This window comes from Oncorhynchus tshawytscha, linkage group LG10 (assembly GCF_018296145.1).
Source record: "Oncorhynchus tshawytscha isolate Ot180627B linkage group LG10, Otsh_v2.0, whole genome shotgun sequence".
Classification (NCBI taxonomy): domain Eukaryota; kingdom Metazoa; phylum Chordata; class Actinopteri; order Salmoniformes; family Salmonidae; genus Oncorhynchus; species Oncorhynchus tshawytscha.
Genome location: NC_056438.1, coordinates 22701814 through 22718446, shown reverse-complemented (window position 1 = coordinate 22718446; position 16633 = coordinate 22701814). Strand labels below are relative to the sequence as shown.

The 16633-nt window shown below is 40.5% G+C and overlaps 1 protein-coding gene across 3 annotated transcripts in view; it reads left to right on the top strand.

Moving 5' to 3' along the window:
* The window catches only part of LOC112259966 (phospholipid-transporting ATPase ABCA1), a 247860-nt gene that overhangs the window by 43155 nt on the left and 188072 nt on the right, over positions 1–16633 (top strand). For all 3 annotated transcript variants that reach the window (XM_042328357.1, XM_024434680.2, XM_024434681.2), the window contains exons 10-12: positions 1611–1750; positions 2551–2667; positions 11251–11448. In XM_042328357.1, the coding sequence (XP_042184291.1) occupies positions 1611–1750; positions 2551–2667; positions 11251–11448 (455 nt within the window). The remainder of the gene's footprint in view (positions 1–1610; positions 1751–2550; positions 2668–11250; positions 11449–16633) is intronic.

The window sequence follows — 16633 nt, the reverse complement described above, 5'->3', positions numbered from 1 at the left end:
TGTGTGAGAGAGTCTTATTTCTGCACTGTGCGGAACGCTAATGTATTAAATTTGCCAGATATGATGAGGGGCTGACTAGAGGCTCCGAGCAATTACTTGGCTGCAGCTCCCTGTGTAAAATATGGATTCAGTTCCTCACTGCCACCACTGTGTGATAAATCAGACACCTTTGGTAAGAATATGTCACAGTTTTGGGGGAGATAAATATTCATACGAATAAGAATGGGTGGAAGAGATTCATCCTGATATCAATATTTATTGAACGGAGAGCTCTAAGCCATGTGATGCTGTGTACTGCCTGTCTAAGCGATATGATTATAGGAAATTACGTGTGGTCAGGGGAAACAGCTGGCCGGAGTGAGGGCGGCCATTAGCACTCGACAGAGTTTCCCCGGAGCACCTTAGAAGGGATGGCCGCAAGGCAAAAGGCTAACATTTATCACACTTCCTGCACTCAAAATTTCCACAAATCTTTTACGGGGGATAGGTAGCCAGCGGTTAAGGGAGCACTGTGATAGAAGAGGTGGAAGAGGCTTTTGAGTCGAGATGATGAGCTAAGTATAGACCTACGCACCTGAGCCCAGACAGACGGACCAAAAGACACACACAAAAGCACAGACAGTTAGACAAAGACACAGCGACACATAGAGGCAGACAGAAACAGAGACACAGATATAGAGACATGTCCAGTAGGCAGGCAGACAGACAAATATGTGCAGGCAAGCAAGCAGACAGACATACCGAGACGCTTTACAGGACAGTCAGACACATCCTCCCACCCTACAGAACACAAACAAGTGGTGGTTGCAGCATCTTTCACCCTGCTATTCCCTCAGATCTATCGTCCTGTGTAACCTACACAGCGCTCCAACCGACCTGGCAATATTCACATTGGCAGATTGGATAAATTAATAATGATCCCACTGCAGCTGAGCATATTGACTTGTTTTCTCCCTCAGTGTTGAGCACTCCTGGCTCCCAACTCCTACTGTGTGTATTCAGCTGTGCTGGACTGCTATATAAATATCTTGCTCCCTTCCTTCCTCTCTCCATTGTGTTATTAGCTACACATTAATGGAGTCGTTCGACACAAAATAATTGAGTCTTTGAAGTGTCGGAATTGCAATAAATCCTCCACATAGTGAAAAGTGTCAACTTGACCGGTTGTCATATCGCCTGCTACTTCCATTATTAAGCATGTGAAGACTACCGTTTATTTTCTCAGCAGTGGCGTGAGGGTTTGATGTGATTTCTGGGAATCTATGGTCTCTATTTGTACCCATAGGGCTCTGGTCAAAAGTATTCCACTATAGGGAATAGGGTGCCATTTAGGATGCATCCTAGATCTTCCGTTTCTAACCCTGAAACAGAACAGATTAACAAACTTTTATTTTGATGATAACTTTGATTGTAACAGATGGATTAAATGTGGTCTGAAAATGTGATGCCAACAGAACATGTTTTTCATCAAGACATTTATTAATTTATCTTGTGTTATATTTTGGCGGTTTGCTCCATGTACTCATTCAGACAGATGTCTGTACAATTTTCGCTAACAGGTGTATTTACACATGCTTTTGAGGGAACAATAGATGTTTCTCTCTCACCAGGTGCCTTCTGCAAAGTACTGATTGACACTCTTGAGGGAACTCCTGGCCTACGTATTGTTTGGAGGACATTTCGGCCCCTAATCCAAGGGAAGATCCTCTACACCCCTGACACACCTGCAACTAGACTAATGGTGAAAGAGGTAACACAAAGGAGAAACTCATGTTGTATGCACATCACATGTCTGCCAGGGTTGGTGTCAATTTGAATTGAAGTCAGTCAAGTAGACTGAAAGAAAATGGATGTCTGCAAGAATGTGGACTCTGTGATCCCAACACTCATAACAGTGTTGGGGACATTGACTTTGGGTGCCGATGTAAATAGCTTGAATAATTCAAATGTTTGCGATTGTATCTAATTGCGTATTTTCAGACCACGAATCAAGACGAGGCATTTAGATGAGCTGGTAAATCAAAACGTGATGATACACGCTATGAACCCCTCTCCAGAAACCGCAAAGAAAGAGCCAGGGAGAGGAAATAGGGAACACACTCAGGGGATATAATCTATTTTTCATGACGTTTCTCCCGTAATTAACATAATTTTGAAACTGCATAAACAAAACAAACCAATGGTGAGAAGCTGTGGGGAATTGGATGTGAAGAATATCTAGTAAGATAATGTCTTAGTAGATCCACCGACTTCACAGCGAGTGGCTCGGTCTTGCCATAGGGGCCCGTCTTCGCACCCTTAGCAGCCCAATTGTTTACATCTCAGTGCTTGGGTGTAAATAACCCTGTTTACATTAGTCACAACGGGGGTAGAAATGAAATCATTCTCCCCGGAGGATAGGTGAAAATACGAAGACGCAGTGTGTTCTCAAGGTCAGATTGGCTGCGAAATAAATTTGATAGCACAGTGTGAATGCCTTCAAATGGAGTAGGGTTAGAGATGGAATTTTCCATATTTTAATCACCACACTATCTCTCTTTCTTGTTTCAGGCAAATAGTACTTTCAATGCATTGGCCATGTTGAAAGAGTTGTTGGATGCTTGGGAGGATTTTGAACCACGTGGTTGGAACTACTTTCAAAATGGCCCCCAAGCCAGTGCACTGCGGGTAAGAGTAATGACTCCTTCAACAGAAACATGGAAACCTGATGTACTACACCGTAGAGCTGATTTACATGTGACAGATGTTAGACAAGGATGAATGACTTGTCATACATGAGTATCACTGTCTTATCTATGGTGATTTATCTAATGTTAATGTAGGTGTGAAAATGAAAATAACAGATGTGTTAAATCTAGTTGAAAAGAGCTTTAATGTCAATAACCATCTGTGGAGGCTCCTCAGAGGAAGAAGACCATCCTCCTCAGTGAATTTCATTTTTTTTTTTTAAAGTAGTGAAACATTACAAAACTATACTAAATATATTCACGTCACCAAATAATTGGTTTAAGCACTGTTTTGCAATGAAGGTCTACAGTAGCCTCAACAGCACTCTGTAAGGTAGCACCATGGTGTAGCCGTAGCACAGCTAGTTTCCATCCTCCTTTGAGTAAATTGACTTACAAAATACAACACAAAACCAAGGACGCTCGTAGTTCTCACCCCCTTCCATAGACTTACACAGTAATTATGAGGACATCCTCCACCCTACCAGAGCTCTTGCAGCATGAACTGACATGTTGTCCACTCAGAGAATTAATCTAATACTGAAAGCATAAGCTACAGCTTGCTAGTATTACAGTGCATAACATGTGAGTACTTAACTAGCGGATGTTTAGCCTACTCAAACTCCCGGCTCAAACAGAGAGTGATGCTATGTTAGCTAGCTGGCTATGGCTATCAAACACTGGAACTCTTCCAAGTCAAGGTAAACTTTTGGTTTCATTAATTTATTGCAACCGGTGCCTGCCGGTGTAACTGCTAAACTGCTTGCTGACTGTACTACATGATTGTAGCGGATTTACTAACACGTTAGTTCTAGTAGCTACATTGACTATGACGTTAGTTAATATGGTTACAACAATGTAGGCTGTGTTTAGCGGTTATGATATGAAGGATTGGCTTGGAAAGGTTTTTTTCACCTGGTTACAGGCAGCTGATGTGTTGTGCACTGAAGTCCACAAGTGAAGGGAAAAGGTGAGAGGAGGAGAGTGTGTAGATGCAAAAAATAATTATTCAATGGTCAAAGGGATCACATTTGTATGTGGCTGCTATGAAATTGAACTGTGTTTACGTGTGATCAGGGGTGTATTCATTCCGCCAATTCTGTTGAAATCTGTTTCTTAAACGGAAGCAAATGGACCAAAATGGGGATAAACATACCTGAATTTAGCCAATAAAATCTTGTTTTCAACTGTTGGACTAATGATTACACTCTAGATCCGCTAGATGCAGGCATGTGTGTGCAAGGCAGTTTTGCATGTGTCAATGTCTGTTACCTTGATTACTCAAATTTATCTCGACCTGTGCACCTACGTTGTAAACTTTCATTCATAAGCTAGGTTCTAGCAACTTCATGATTGGGTATAGGGAAAATGTGAATATCATGCTGTAGCCTAGACCTATCGATGTTACATTGAGCTGCCTGAATGGAATATGAATGGCAGTCATCCAATATGCTGTAGTAAAAATAAGGCCATGCTCATTAAAAAAATGACCGTCCTCCCTCATCTTAAAACTTCTTCAGGATCGGTGGGTCCCCTGCGGGATGTTGAGCTAACGTAGGCTAATGCGATTAGCATGAGGTTGTAAGTGACAAGAACATTTCCCAGGACATAGACATATCTGATATTTGCAGAAAGCATACATTCTTATTGATCTAACTGCACTGTCCAATTTACAGTAGCTATTATAGTGAAAGAATACCATGCTATTGTTTGAGGAGAGTGCACAGTTTTGAACATGAAAAGTTAATAATAAACAAATTAGGCACGTTTGGGTAGTCTTGATACAACATTTTGAGCAAAAATGCAATGGTTCATTAACTCAGTCTAAAACTTTGCACTATGCATATCCTTGCTTCAGGGACTGAGCTGCAAGCAGTTAGATTTGGGTATGTCATTTTAGGTGAAAATTTAAAAAAAGTAGTGGATCCTTAATTAAGAGGTTTTTAAACTGCACCAACCGCCACTGATATACAGTGTGTTCATAATGTATTCAGACCCCTTGACCTTTTCCACATTTTGTTATATTACAGCCTTATTGTAAAATTGATTAAATTGTATTTGTACCCCATAATGACAAGCAAAAACAGGTTTTTAGAAATGTTAGCAAATGTATAAAAAATACAAAACTGAATTATCACGTTTACATACGTTTTCAAACCCTTTACTCAGTACTTTGTTAAAGCACCTTTGGCAGCGAGCTTGGCACACCTGTTTTTGGGGAGTTTCTCCCATTCTTCTCGGCAGATCCTCTCAAGCTCTGTCAGGTTGGATGGGCAGTGTCGCTGCACAGCTATTTTCAGGTCTCTCCAGAGATTCTTGATCGGGTTCAAGTCTGGGCTCTGGCTGGGCCACTCAAGGACATTCAGAGACTTGTCCCGAAGCCACTCCTGTGTTGTCTTGGCTGTGTGCTTAGGGTCATTGTCCTGTTGGAAGGTGAACCTTCACTCCAGACTGAGGTCCTGAGTGCTCTGGACTGTGTTATCATCAAAGATCTCTGTGTACTTTGCTCCATTTATCTTTCCCTCGATCCTGACTAGTCTCCGAGTCCCTCCAACTGTAAAATATCCCCACAGCATGATGCGGCCACCACCGTGCTTCACCGTAGGGATGGTGCCAGGTTTCCTCTAGAAGTGATGCTTGGCATTGAGGCTAAAGAGTTCAATCTTGGTTTCATCATACCAGAGAATCTTTTTTCTCATGGTCTGAGAGTCCTTTAGGTGCCTTTTAGCAAACACCTTGCAGGCTGTTATGTGCCTTATATTGAAGAGTGGCTTCTGTCTGGCCACTGTACCATAAAGGCCTGATTGGTGGAGTGCTGCAGAGATGGTTGCCCTTCTGGAAGGTTCTCCACAGAGGAACTCTGGAGCTCTGTCAGAGTGACCATCGGCTTCTTTGTTACCTCGCTAACCAAGGCCCTTCTCCCCCGATTGTTCATTTCGGCTGGGAGGCCAGCTCTTGGAAGAGTCTTGGTGGTTCCGAACCTCTTCCACTGAGGCCACTGTGTTCTTGGGGACCTTCAATGCTGCAGAATTTTTTTTGTACACTTCCCCAAATCTGTTGCCTCAACACAATCCTGTCTCGGAGCTCTACGGACAATTCATTTGGTTTTAGCTCTGACATGCGCTGTTAACTGTGGGAAATTATATAAAGAGGTGTTTGCCTTTCCAAATTATGTCCAATCAATTGAATTTGCCACAGGTGGACACCAAACAAGTTGTAGAAACATCTTAAGGATGTTCAATATAAACAGGGTGCACATTAACTCAATTTCAAGTCTTATGGAAAAGGGTCTGAATACTTTCACACCCTTAGATATTTCCATGTGTTTATTTTTTGCAAAACAATCAATATTTGCAAAACAAACGTGTTTTCTCTTTGTCAATTTATTGTGTGCAGATTGATGAAGATTATATATATATATATATATATATATATATTATATATATATATATTATATATATATATATATTTATATATATATATATATTTATATATATATTATATATATATATATATATATTTATTTATATATTTATTATATATATATATATATATATATATATATATATTTATTTATTTATATATATATATATATATATATATTTATTTATATTTATATATATATATATTATATATATATATTTATTATTTATATATATATTTATATATATATTTATATATATATTTATATTTATATATATATTATTTATATATATATATATATTATATTTATTTATATATATATATATATATAATATATATATATTAATCATTTTTAGAATAAGGCTGTAATGTAAGAAAATATGGAAGAAAGGAAGGGGTCTGAATACTGTAAACATGCACTGTACATCAGTCGGAATTATCCTTGTCCATTAGAATTTTGAATGACATACACAAGCCATTCCACTAGGCATATTTACCAACCTTTATCTCTCAAAAGTAGAGTCCTACACTTCCTCCCACCAGAATATATCTAACATTTCTAACACAAATTCAGCTGAAAAATATAGCTACATATCAGGTTTATCGATATGGAAAAAATAAAGTCATTATGGGTAAGTGCTGGATAATTTTCACCCCGGCAGTCAGGGAAGGGGATTAGCTTGGAATGGAGAGATGGAGAGCTCACACACCTTTCCCTTCCCAGAAACCCCCTCTCTCTCCTTCCCCTTCCCTTCCCTTGAAGCAGATATTACTCCCGTGTCACCTGAAATGAGCTTATGGGCAGCTAGGGAAGAGCGTAGCCAAGCACTCCATGTAGCCAGGTTATTCATTACCCCAGCCCTAACCTTTACACAAATGGACCCTGCAATTCTCCTTTGTCTTCATTTTCTGCCTCTGAGCAGCAGGCCTCAGAACTGGTAGTTCCGTGGTGTCATCTTCTCCAGAGGTCTCTCAAGGTTTTAGCAACTTTCTACATTGATGGCGGCAATTACAGCACAGTTGAGTTATCAGCCGAGCTGAAGAGAGAAATCTCTTAAATCCCAAATAAACCCCTAGCCCCTACTGATTGGATCTAGGAGGATTGGATAGGCATAAGCAAAATGGTGACAATTCCACCTCATAGACATAGATAGACAACTGCGGTGCCCAAAAGCCATTTTAGCATGGGCAGTGCTATTGAGGATTTGCCTCATTTTGAAGGCAGGTTTACGTATATAGTCATGAATCTTGTCCTGGAGGCAGAACTGAGCGATTTCCACTAATGGGCCAGCTGCAAGGTGAAAATTGGCTACATTGTAAAAAGTAATTTAATTTCAGGTTAGGCATTAGGGTTAGCAGTGTGGGTAAGTTTAATGTTAGGGTTAAGTTTAAAATCAAATTGCATGCTCACTCTGCAGAGCTGCCTCCAGGGTAAGATGAATGACAATAAATGCCAATCTGCATGTTGAAGTCGTCAACTGGGTGTGACTCCCTATGGGTTAAGGAAGGATCACTTAATTCCATCCAGGTTATCAGGATGGATCAGCCAATGAATTATACTCGTGAGCAAACATTCCACAACTGCAAGTGGTCTTTATACAGTGGGGTAAAAAAGTATTTAGTCAGCCACCAATTGTGCAAGTTCTCCCACTTAAAAAGATGATAGAGGCCTGTAATTTTCATCATAGGTACACTTCAACTATGACAGACAAAATGAGAAAAGAAAAATCCAGAATCACATTGTAGGATTTTTTATTAATTTATTTGCAAATTATGGTGGAAAATAAGTATTTGGTCACCTACAAACAAGCCAGATTTCTGGCTCTCACAGACCTGTAACTTCTTCTTTAAGAGGCTCCTCTGTCCTCCACTCGTTACCTGTATTAATGGCACCTGTTTGAACTTGTTATCAGTATAAAAGACACCTGTCCACAACCTCAAACAGTCACACTCCAAACTCCACTATGGCCAAGACCAAAGCGCTGTTAAAGGACACCAGAAACAATATTGTAGACCTGCACCAGGCTGGGAAGACTGAATCTGCAATAGGTAAGCAGCTTGGTTTGAAGAAATCAAATGTGGGAGCAATTATTAGGAAATGGAAGACATACAAGACCCCTGATAATCTCCCTCGATCTGGGGCTCCACGCAAGATCTCACCCCATGGTGTCAAAATGATCACAAGAACGGTGAGCAAAAATCCCAGAACCACACGGGTGGACCTAGTGAATGACCAGCAGAGAGCTGGGACCAAAGTAACAAAGCCTACCATCAGTAACACACTACGCCGCCAAGGACTCAAATCCTGCAGTGCCAGACGTGTCCCCCTGCTTAAGCCAGTACATGTCCAGGCCCGTCTGAGGTTTGCTAGAGAGCATTTGGATGATCCAGAAGAAGATTGGGAGAATGTCATATGGTCAGATGAAACCAAAATAGAACTTTTTGGTAAAAACTCAACTCGTCGTGTTTGGAGGACAAAGAATGCTGAGTTGCATCCAAAGAACACCATACCTACTGTGAAGCATGGGGGTGGAAACATCATTCTTTGGGGATGTTTTTCTGCAAAGGGACCAGGACGACTGATCCGTGTAAAGGAAAGAATGAATGGGGCCATGTATCGTGAGATTTTGAGTGAAAACCTCCTTCTATCAGCAAGGGCATTGAAGATGAAACGTGGCTGGGTCTTTCAGCATGACAATGATCCCAAACACACCGCCCGGGCAACGAAGGAGTGGCTTCGTAAGAAGCATTTCAAGGTCCTGGAGTGGCCTAGCCAGAGATCTGGATATCTGCATGGAGGAATGGGCCAAAATACCAGCAACAGTGTGTGAGAACCTTGTGAAGACTTACCGAAAACGTTTGACCTCTGTCATTGCCAACAAAGGGTATATAACAAAGTATTGAGAAACTTTTGTTATTGAACAAATACTTATTTTCCACCATAATTTGCAAATAAATTCATTAAAAATCCTACAATGTGATTTTCTGGATTTTTTTTCTCATTTTGTCTGTCATAGTTAGTGTACCTATGATGAAAATTACAGGCCTCTCTCATCTTTTTAAGTGGGAGAACTTGCACAATTGGTGGCTGACTAAGTGCTTTTTTGCCCCAGTATGCACCCTTTCAGCTTGTTAACCAACTCATAGAAGTTGTACAATAAGAAAATGGACTACTTAAAAATGGAGATTGTCTTAGTGGTGCTACCCGTGCGCTCACAAAATGCCTTAGTGGAACAGATACAAAGACGAGTCCTCTAACTAGCTCTATATTCCACCTTGACTATCAGAGGGCAAGATGGATTTACTACCATTCTCCCTATACCCATTCAATCCTCTCAGATCTATGCTAGTGCATAGGGGAGAGAGGACAGCTCTGATTTTATGGAATGGCTTGAAGGACCCAGGAAGCAGTATTCTCAAGCACTACTCTGTGTAAAAATAATTACTAGTGTTGCCAACAGGTAACCGTATGGGTTTACATCTATTTATATAACATTCTTTTACAGTAAAAGAGTGACTGATAATTAATGGTTGGTTGCCATTTACTTGATGCCAAACCAGTGACCATCTAGGAAAATGTCAAGCAGAAATTATTATTAGAATGACCCTATGTTGGAAAATGGTAAGAGGGCTGGTTCGAGTTTTCATTGGCCGTCTGCCGCCGGGAGCCGACCATGTCCATCCTTTTAAAAGGCCAGGGAAAATATGGGAACGTCTTTTTTTGCTCGAAGACCTCATGTCGGATAATGTCATTTGACACTTGGACGCCGGGGTTAAACGGCATATCTGCAACAATCCGTCCCAAATGCCACTGAACATTAGGAGTAGTACAACATATATACCATGTTTAGCCACAGACACATTGGCATTCTGTATAATCAATTGAATTTCAGTGACCCTTTACAAATATTCTTAACTCTAAAGTAAAAACAGCATATTGTTTACAATATATTTCTGTATGTACATCTTGAAACTAAATGAATTATTCCACTCTTACTATCACAGATGTATGGTTAAACCTGATGTTTCTTAATGGTCAGGAGCAGCATAGACATCTGACACTTTGACCTCATGTTAAACATTCCAAAGTGTTTACTTACAAACGCCACTGAACACATTGGTCAGAATATGTTTGAGGCAGAGAGAGCGAGGCAGAGAGAGCGAGGCAGAGAGAGCGAGGCAGAGAGAATTTCAGCCTGTTTTGCCACACACTACATTATCAGCAGACCATGTTCAGTTATGCAATACAACACCACTATTATCGTGTTATTACACGGTTGCAATTTCATGGTTGCGAGCATACTGTATGCACCCTACAGATCACACTGAGGGGAGCAGTCCCAGACAGATGGAAAGACTGCATCCCAAATGGCACCCTTTATAGTGCACTACTTTTGATCTGGGTCCATAGGGATCAGGTCAAAAGTAGTGCACTATATAAGGAATAGGGTGCCATTTGGGATGCAAGTAATGTATTTTCACCAAACCTGTACCAGGGAACGTACAGAACCTGAGTAGGAAGCTATTATGTAAGGCTCCCATTGTTCTACACTACAGGGATGGGTGGCCATTCATTTTTGAAACTGCACACATACTGTAGGGAGGCTGTAACAGCAACACCATTTGCATTTAGATTAGCATATCTCTTCCTTAACTCTTTGAGTGCCGAGTGAAATCATGGAATGAGGCTTAAGCCGAGCTGACAGTTAAGACACCTGGTGCTTATCACACTGGGGTGAGGGCTGGGGGAAGGAGGAAGGAGACAGTCATCGGAAGCACACCATGTGTGTGTGGGAATGTACACTTGTTTGTGCACATGCCTGAGTGTGTCTGCGTATGTGCCTGCGACTCTACATGTGTGAATGTGCATGGTCATGAAAAAGGTGGGTGTAAATTCCCAAGCCTGCAGTACAACAGTGCCATCTAGCTTAATGTTTCTAATTAATTCTCTCACAGGGGGAAAACTAGGTCCTAAGGATCTGCAGTGCTGCAGGTCTCCAATTAGCTTCCACTGCATTCATTTCTCAGTGCATTGATTGTTTTATAATCTGATGAGTGTAAATTACCCTCACAACCAATTTTCTCTTGGTTTTCAAATCAGGCCTTTCTGGATAACCCGGTATTTGCAGCCGCACTCAACCACGGGCTCGAAGGCACAAGATGGACGGAAGAGCTGCTCGCCAACTTCCTGTACAACGGGCCCCCTGAGGACCGCCCCGCGGGCATGCCGCCGAATGACTGGCGCGACATGTTCAACGCCACCAGACAAATCCTGGACCTCCTGAAGAAGTTCATTGGGGTTTGTTCATTCTCTCTCTTCACATTGTCAAATGTTATTTGATCAAATTTGTCCCCCTTTACAAAATACACTGACATTTTGGAGTGTGTTTATGTACACGGTATGTATCCTCCCACTGGGCACAGACAGTCAATTCAGCATTTATTCCACATTGGGTCAATGTAATTTCATTGAAATGAGGTGAAAACAACGTTGATTCTACAATTGTGTGCCCAATTGTCTAGCTCTAATATATGAGGAAAAACGTTCAACACCGTGTGTGCGTTCACAACTATAATAGTTACATTCTTCACCCCCAACAGCACAAGCTGTCATTTGATTGGGTGAATACAAAGCTAGAATGCCAATTGTTACGGTGAATACAAAGGTCCATATCAATTGACAACCTTGACAACATTCCGAAAAATGCCTAACTGTACTGCTGTGGTAATAAAAAGGATTGTTATAAGCATCCATGGACACACATTTCAGCTAACATAACACAAGACACAGCGCTATCTTTACACATACTGTTGTGACATGCAGACAGTTGGGTGAACATTGACGTATTGATCCGTTTGGTGGTTTGCAGCGGTACACTACTTTCCCTTGCGCTATGTAGCCACATGTGTAGACTACAGACATTTCATCATCCCCCTCATTGCTAATACCTGGGAGATGACATCTAAGCCTCCTGGGGTTTAACCACATGGGGCAAAAAAACATCCAAAAGTAATGCAATCCATTTTCGTTCCTGATGTAATTCCATATCTCAAAATGGACGCCGGGATGATGTTTACTCGTCAATCATTTACCTTTTCCTTGTCGCATAGGCTCAACGCATGCTGAGTGTGGACAGGGGGGAGAAAATGTGAAATGTGCTCTCTCTCTCTCTTTCTCTCTCTCTCTTTCTCTCTCTCTCTTTCTCTCTTTCTCTCTTTCTCTCTCTCTCTCTCTTCTCTCTCTCTCTCTCTCTCTTTCTCTCTCTCTCTCTCTCTCTCTCTCTCTCTCTCTCTCTCTCTCTCTTTCTCTCTCTCTCTTTCTTTCTCTTTCTTTCTCTCTCTTTCTCTCTCTTTCTCTTTCTCTCTCTCTCCTCTTTTATTTTTGCTCTCTCTTCCATTTGAATTTCTCTCAAGGTATAAAAAATGTAATCAGTATATTAATCAAAGGCTCATGTAGTCAATACATGTCAAGTTGAGGAAACATGGCCAAATGTAACTATAAATCAACATTTCTGGTCTTTCAGGTCCTTCAAATTCAAGAAGACATATGACTAGTAATACAACATTGATTCTTTAAACTTTTTGAAAATGAAATGTCAAATTGGTTGGACTCATTACATCCACAGAATTTACTAATCCAATATGAATTTTATGAATACACAAATTGCTAATCATTGACCAGAGGATACGTTTGGTTGTGAAAGATGTTGACTGGGTGCCTACATAAGCTACTTCCTGAAGTGGTCCATAGATAGATTAACTTAAGTGAGTAGATACACTTGATTTGTATTCTGTTATCATCTATAATGCAGATGGCTAGTCCTCCCCAGCAAATATGCTGGCACATGGCTAAAAACATATTATCATATACAATATATAAATGTACACTGAGTGTACAAAACATTGTGAACACCTGCTCTTTCCATGAAATACCATGCCTTCTGAAAGTATTCATACCCCTTAACCTAGTCCACATTTGGTTGTGTTACAGTATGAATTCAAAATGTATTGAATCAATTGTTTTATCACCCATTTACAATGGGAAGACAATCCATAATGACAAAATGAAAAAAAAACATGTTTTTAGAAAATGTTGCAAGTTTATTGAAAATGAAATACAGAGATATCTAATTCACACCCCTGAGTCAATATGTGTTCCAATCACCTTTGGCAGTGATTACAGCTGTGAGTCTTTCTGGGTAGGTCTCTAAGAACATTACACACCTGGATTGTACAATATTTGCACATTATTATTTTTTAAATTCTTCAAGCTCTGTCAAGTTGATTGTTGATCATTGCTAGACAGACATAAATTGCCATAGATTTTCAAGACGATTTAAGTTAAAATTCTAACTAGGCCATTCAGGAACATTCAATGTCATCTTGGTAATTGTAACAGTTTTCTTCTGCTGAAAGAGGAGGACCAAAATGCAGCGTGGTTAGAGTTCAACATATTTAATCAAGACCATACATGAGAACACTACAAAACACAAAACAACAAAAGTGAAAACCGAAACATTCCTATCTGGTGCAATGACACAAAGACAGAAGACAATCACCCACAAAATACCCACAGAATATGGCTGCCTAAATATGGTTCCCAATCAGAGACAACGATAGACAGCTGCCTCTAATTGAGAACCAATCTAGGCAACCATAGACCTACAAACTACCTAGAACGGACACAGCCCCACAAACATACAAACATACCTAGACCAGACAAAACACACAAATCCCCCATGTCACACCCTGACCTAACCAAAATAATAAAGAAAACAAAGATAACTAAGGCCAGGGCATGACAGGTAAGCTACTCTCCCAGTGTTTGTTGGAAAGCAGACTGAACCAGTTTTCCTCTAGGATTTTGCCTGTGCTTATAGCTGTATTCCGTAAATGTTTTCCCTAAAAAGCTCCCTAGTCCTTGACAATGACAAGGATACCCATAACATGATACAGCCACCACCATGCTTGAAAATATGAAGCATGGTACTCAGTGATGTTTAATTTGTCCCAAACATAACGCTTTGTATTCAGGACAAAAAGTACATTTCTTTGACACATTTTTTTGAGTATTACTTAAGAGCATTGTTGCAAACAGAATGCATGTTTTGGAATATTTTTATTCTGTACAGGCGTCCTTCTTTTCACTCTGTCATTTAGGTTAGTATTGTGGAGTAATTACAATGTAATTGATCCATCCTCATTTTTCTCCTATCACAGCCATTAAACTCTGAATTAAACTGTTTTAGTCACCATTGACTCTGTAACTGTTTTAGTCACCATTGGCCTCATGGTGAAATCCCTGAGCAGTTTCCTTCCTCTCCGGTAACTCAGTTAGGAAGGACACCTGTATCTTTAGTGATTGGGTGTATTGATACACCATCCAAAGTATAATGAATAACTTCACCATGCTCAAAGAGATGTAATTTTCTTAAATTACCCATATACCAATAGGTGCCGTTCTTTGCGAGGCATTGGAAAACCTCCCTGGCCTTTGAGGTTGGATCTCTTTTTGAAAAATCTCAGCTCGACTGAGGGCCCCTACAGATAATTGTATGTGTGGGGTACAGATTTGGGGTAGTCATTCAAAAATCATGTTAACCACTATTATTGAACACGGAATGAGTTAGTGAAACCTATTATGCGATTTGTTAAGCACATTTTTACTCATGAACTTCTATAGGCTTGCCTTATAAAAGGGGTTGAATAGTTATTGATTAGTTATAATTATTAAATAGTTATTGATAAAAGACAGCTCGGCTTTACATACTTTTTTACATATTTACATATATTTTTTTTAATTGACAAAATAAATTCCACTTTGACATTATAGGGTATTGTGTTTAGATCAGTGACACAAAATCTAAATGTAATCAATTTTAGATTCAGGCTGAGAAAGCAAAGGGGTGTGAATAGTTTCTGATAGCACTGTAGAATTGACCAGGTGAATCCAGGTGAAAGTTATGATTTCTTATTGATGTCACTTGTTAAATCCACTTCAAATCAGTGTAGATGAATTAGAGGAGACAGGTTAAATACATTGTTTTTAAGCCTTGAGACATGGATTGTGTATGTGTGCCATTCAGAGGGTGACTGGACAAGACAACATATTTAAGTGCCTTTGAACCGGGTATGGCAGTGTGTGCCAGGAGCACCGGTTTGTGTCAAGAACTGCAATGCTTAACAGTTTCCCGTGTGTATCAAGACTGTTCCACCACCCAAAGGACATCCAGACAACTTAACACAACTGTGGGAAACATTGGAGTCAACATGGGCCAGCATCCCTGTGGAACGCTTTTAACACCTTGTAGAGTCCCTGTCCCGGTGAATTGAGGCTGTTCTGAGGGCAAAAGGGGGGAGGGGGGCATGCAACTCAATATTAGGAAGGTGTCCTTAATGTTTTGCACAGTCAGTCCATGCTAATGTCCTCCCGCAGCTATCATCTATCAGCGTACCCTCTACAACCATGACATCACTGTGTCTGCTACTACAGTGTTGCCTCGTGCCCGAATAGCAACCTGATACATTTACGGTGCAGTTCTTTTGACCAGGGCCCATAGGGCTCTTATCCAAAGTAGTGCACTATTTAGGGAATAGGGTGCCATTTGTGAGTCTAATAAAGGGCAGCGAGAGATTGGAGGTGGCAGCCTGTCACGTTGTCAGTAGGTTAGTTCCTCAACCGTGATCGAAGTCCAATCGTTGCTATCCAACTGCATAGACTTAGCACCACCATATCCAGTGGTTGGGGAAAAGCATGACATGTTTGACATAGGGTGAATTTGCTCTAGATGCTGATTTTGGATCAGATTCACATTTTCCCAACTAATGGTTCAAGTTAGGATTGTGGGAGGAAGATGCTGATCCTAGATCTAGACCTAGCGTCAACTTCACCCCGGAGCTAGTTGGGTTAGGGTTTATTGAGGACAAAATGTACTTACTGTGACTGTGATAGAGTATGTGGTTGTCTAACCGAGCAATCTTAAGATAAATGCCATAGCTGTAAGTTGCTTTGAATAAGCGTGTCTGCCAAATTACTTAAATGTAATAGGATTTTGATGGGTTGACTTACAGCAGTGGGCTTGTGCTGAGTGGCTGCTTAGCCTGCTTCCTCAATGGATCACTACAGATTACAAGTGTAGAGATCCAAACTCTTCAAGAGGACAAACTTTTTAATGCAGTTGACGTTTGACTCTGCAGTGTTCTTGTCATAAGTCGTCATGGAGATTATAAACTAAGTGGGACATGGAAGAGTCTGTCAGGTCTCAATTGAAACATCAGCTTGATAAGCACACATACACAATCCATGTCACAATTGTCTCTAAGCTTAGAAGTCTTTCTTTAACCTGCCTCCTCCCCTTCATCTGCACTGATTTGAAGTGGATTTAACAAGTGACATCAATAAGGGATCACAGCTTTCAGCTGGTCAGTCTGTGTCATGGGAAGAGCAGGTGTTCCTAATGTTTTGTGAACTCCGTGTATATGAC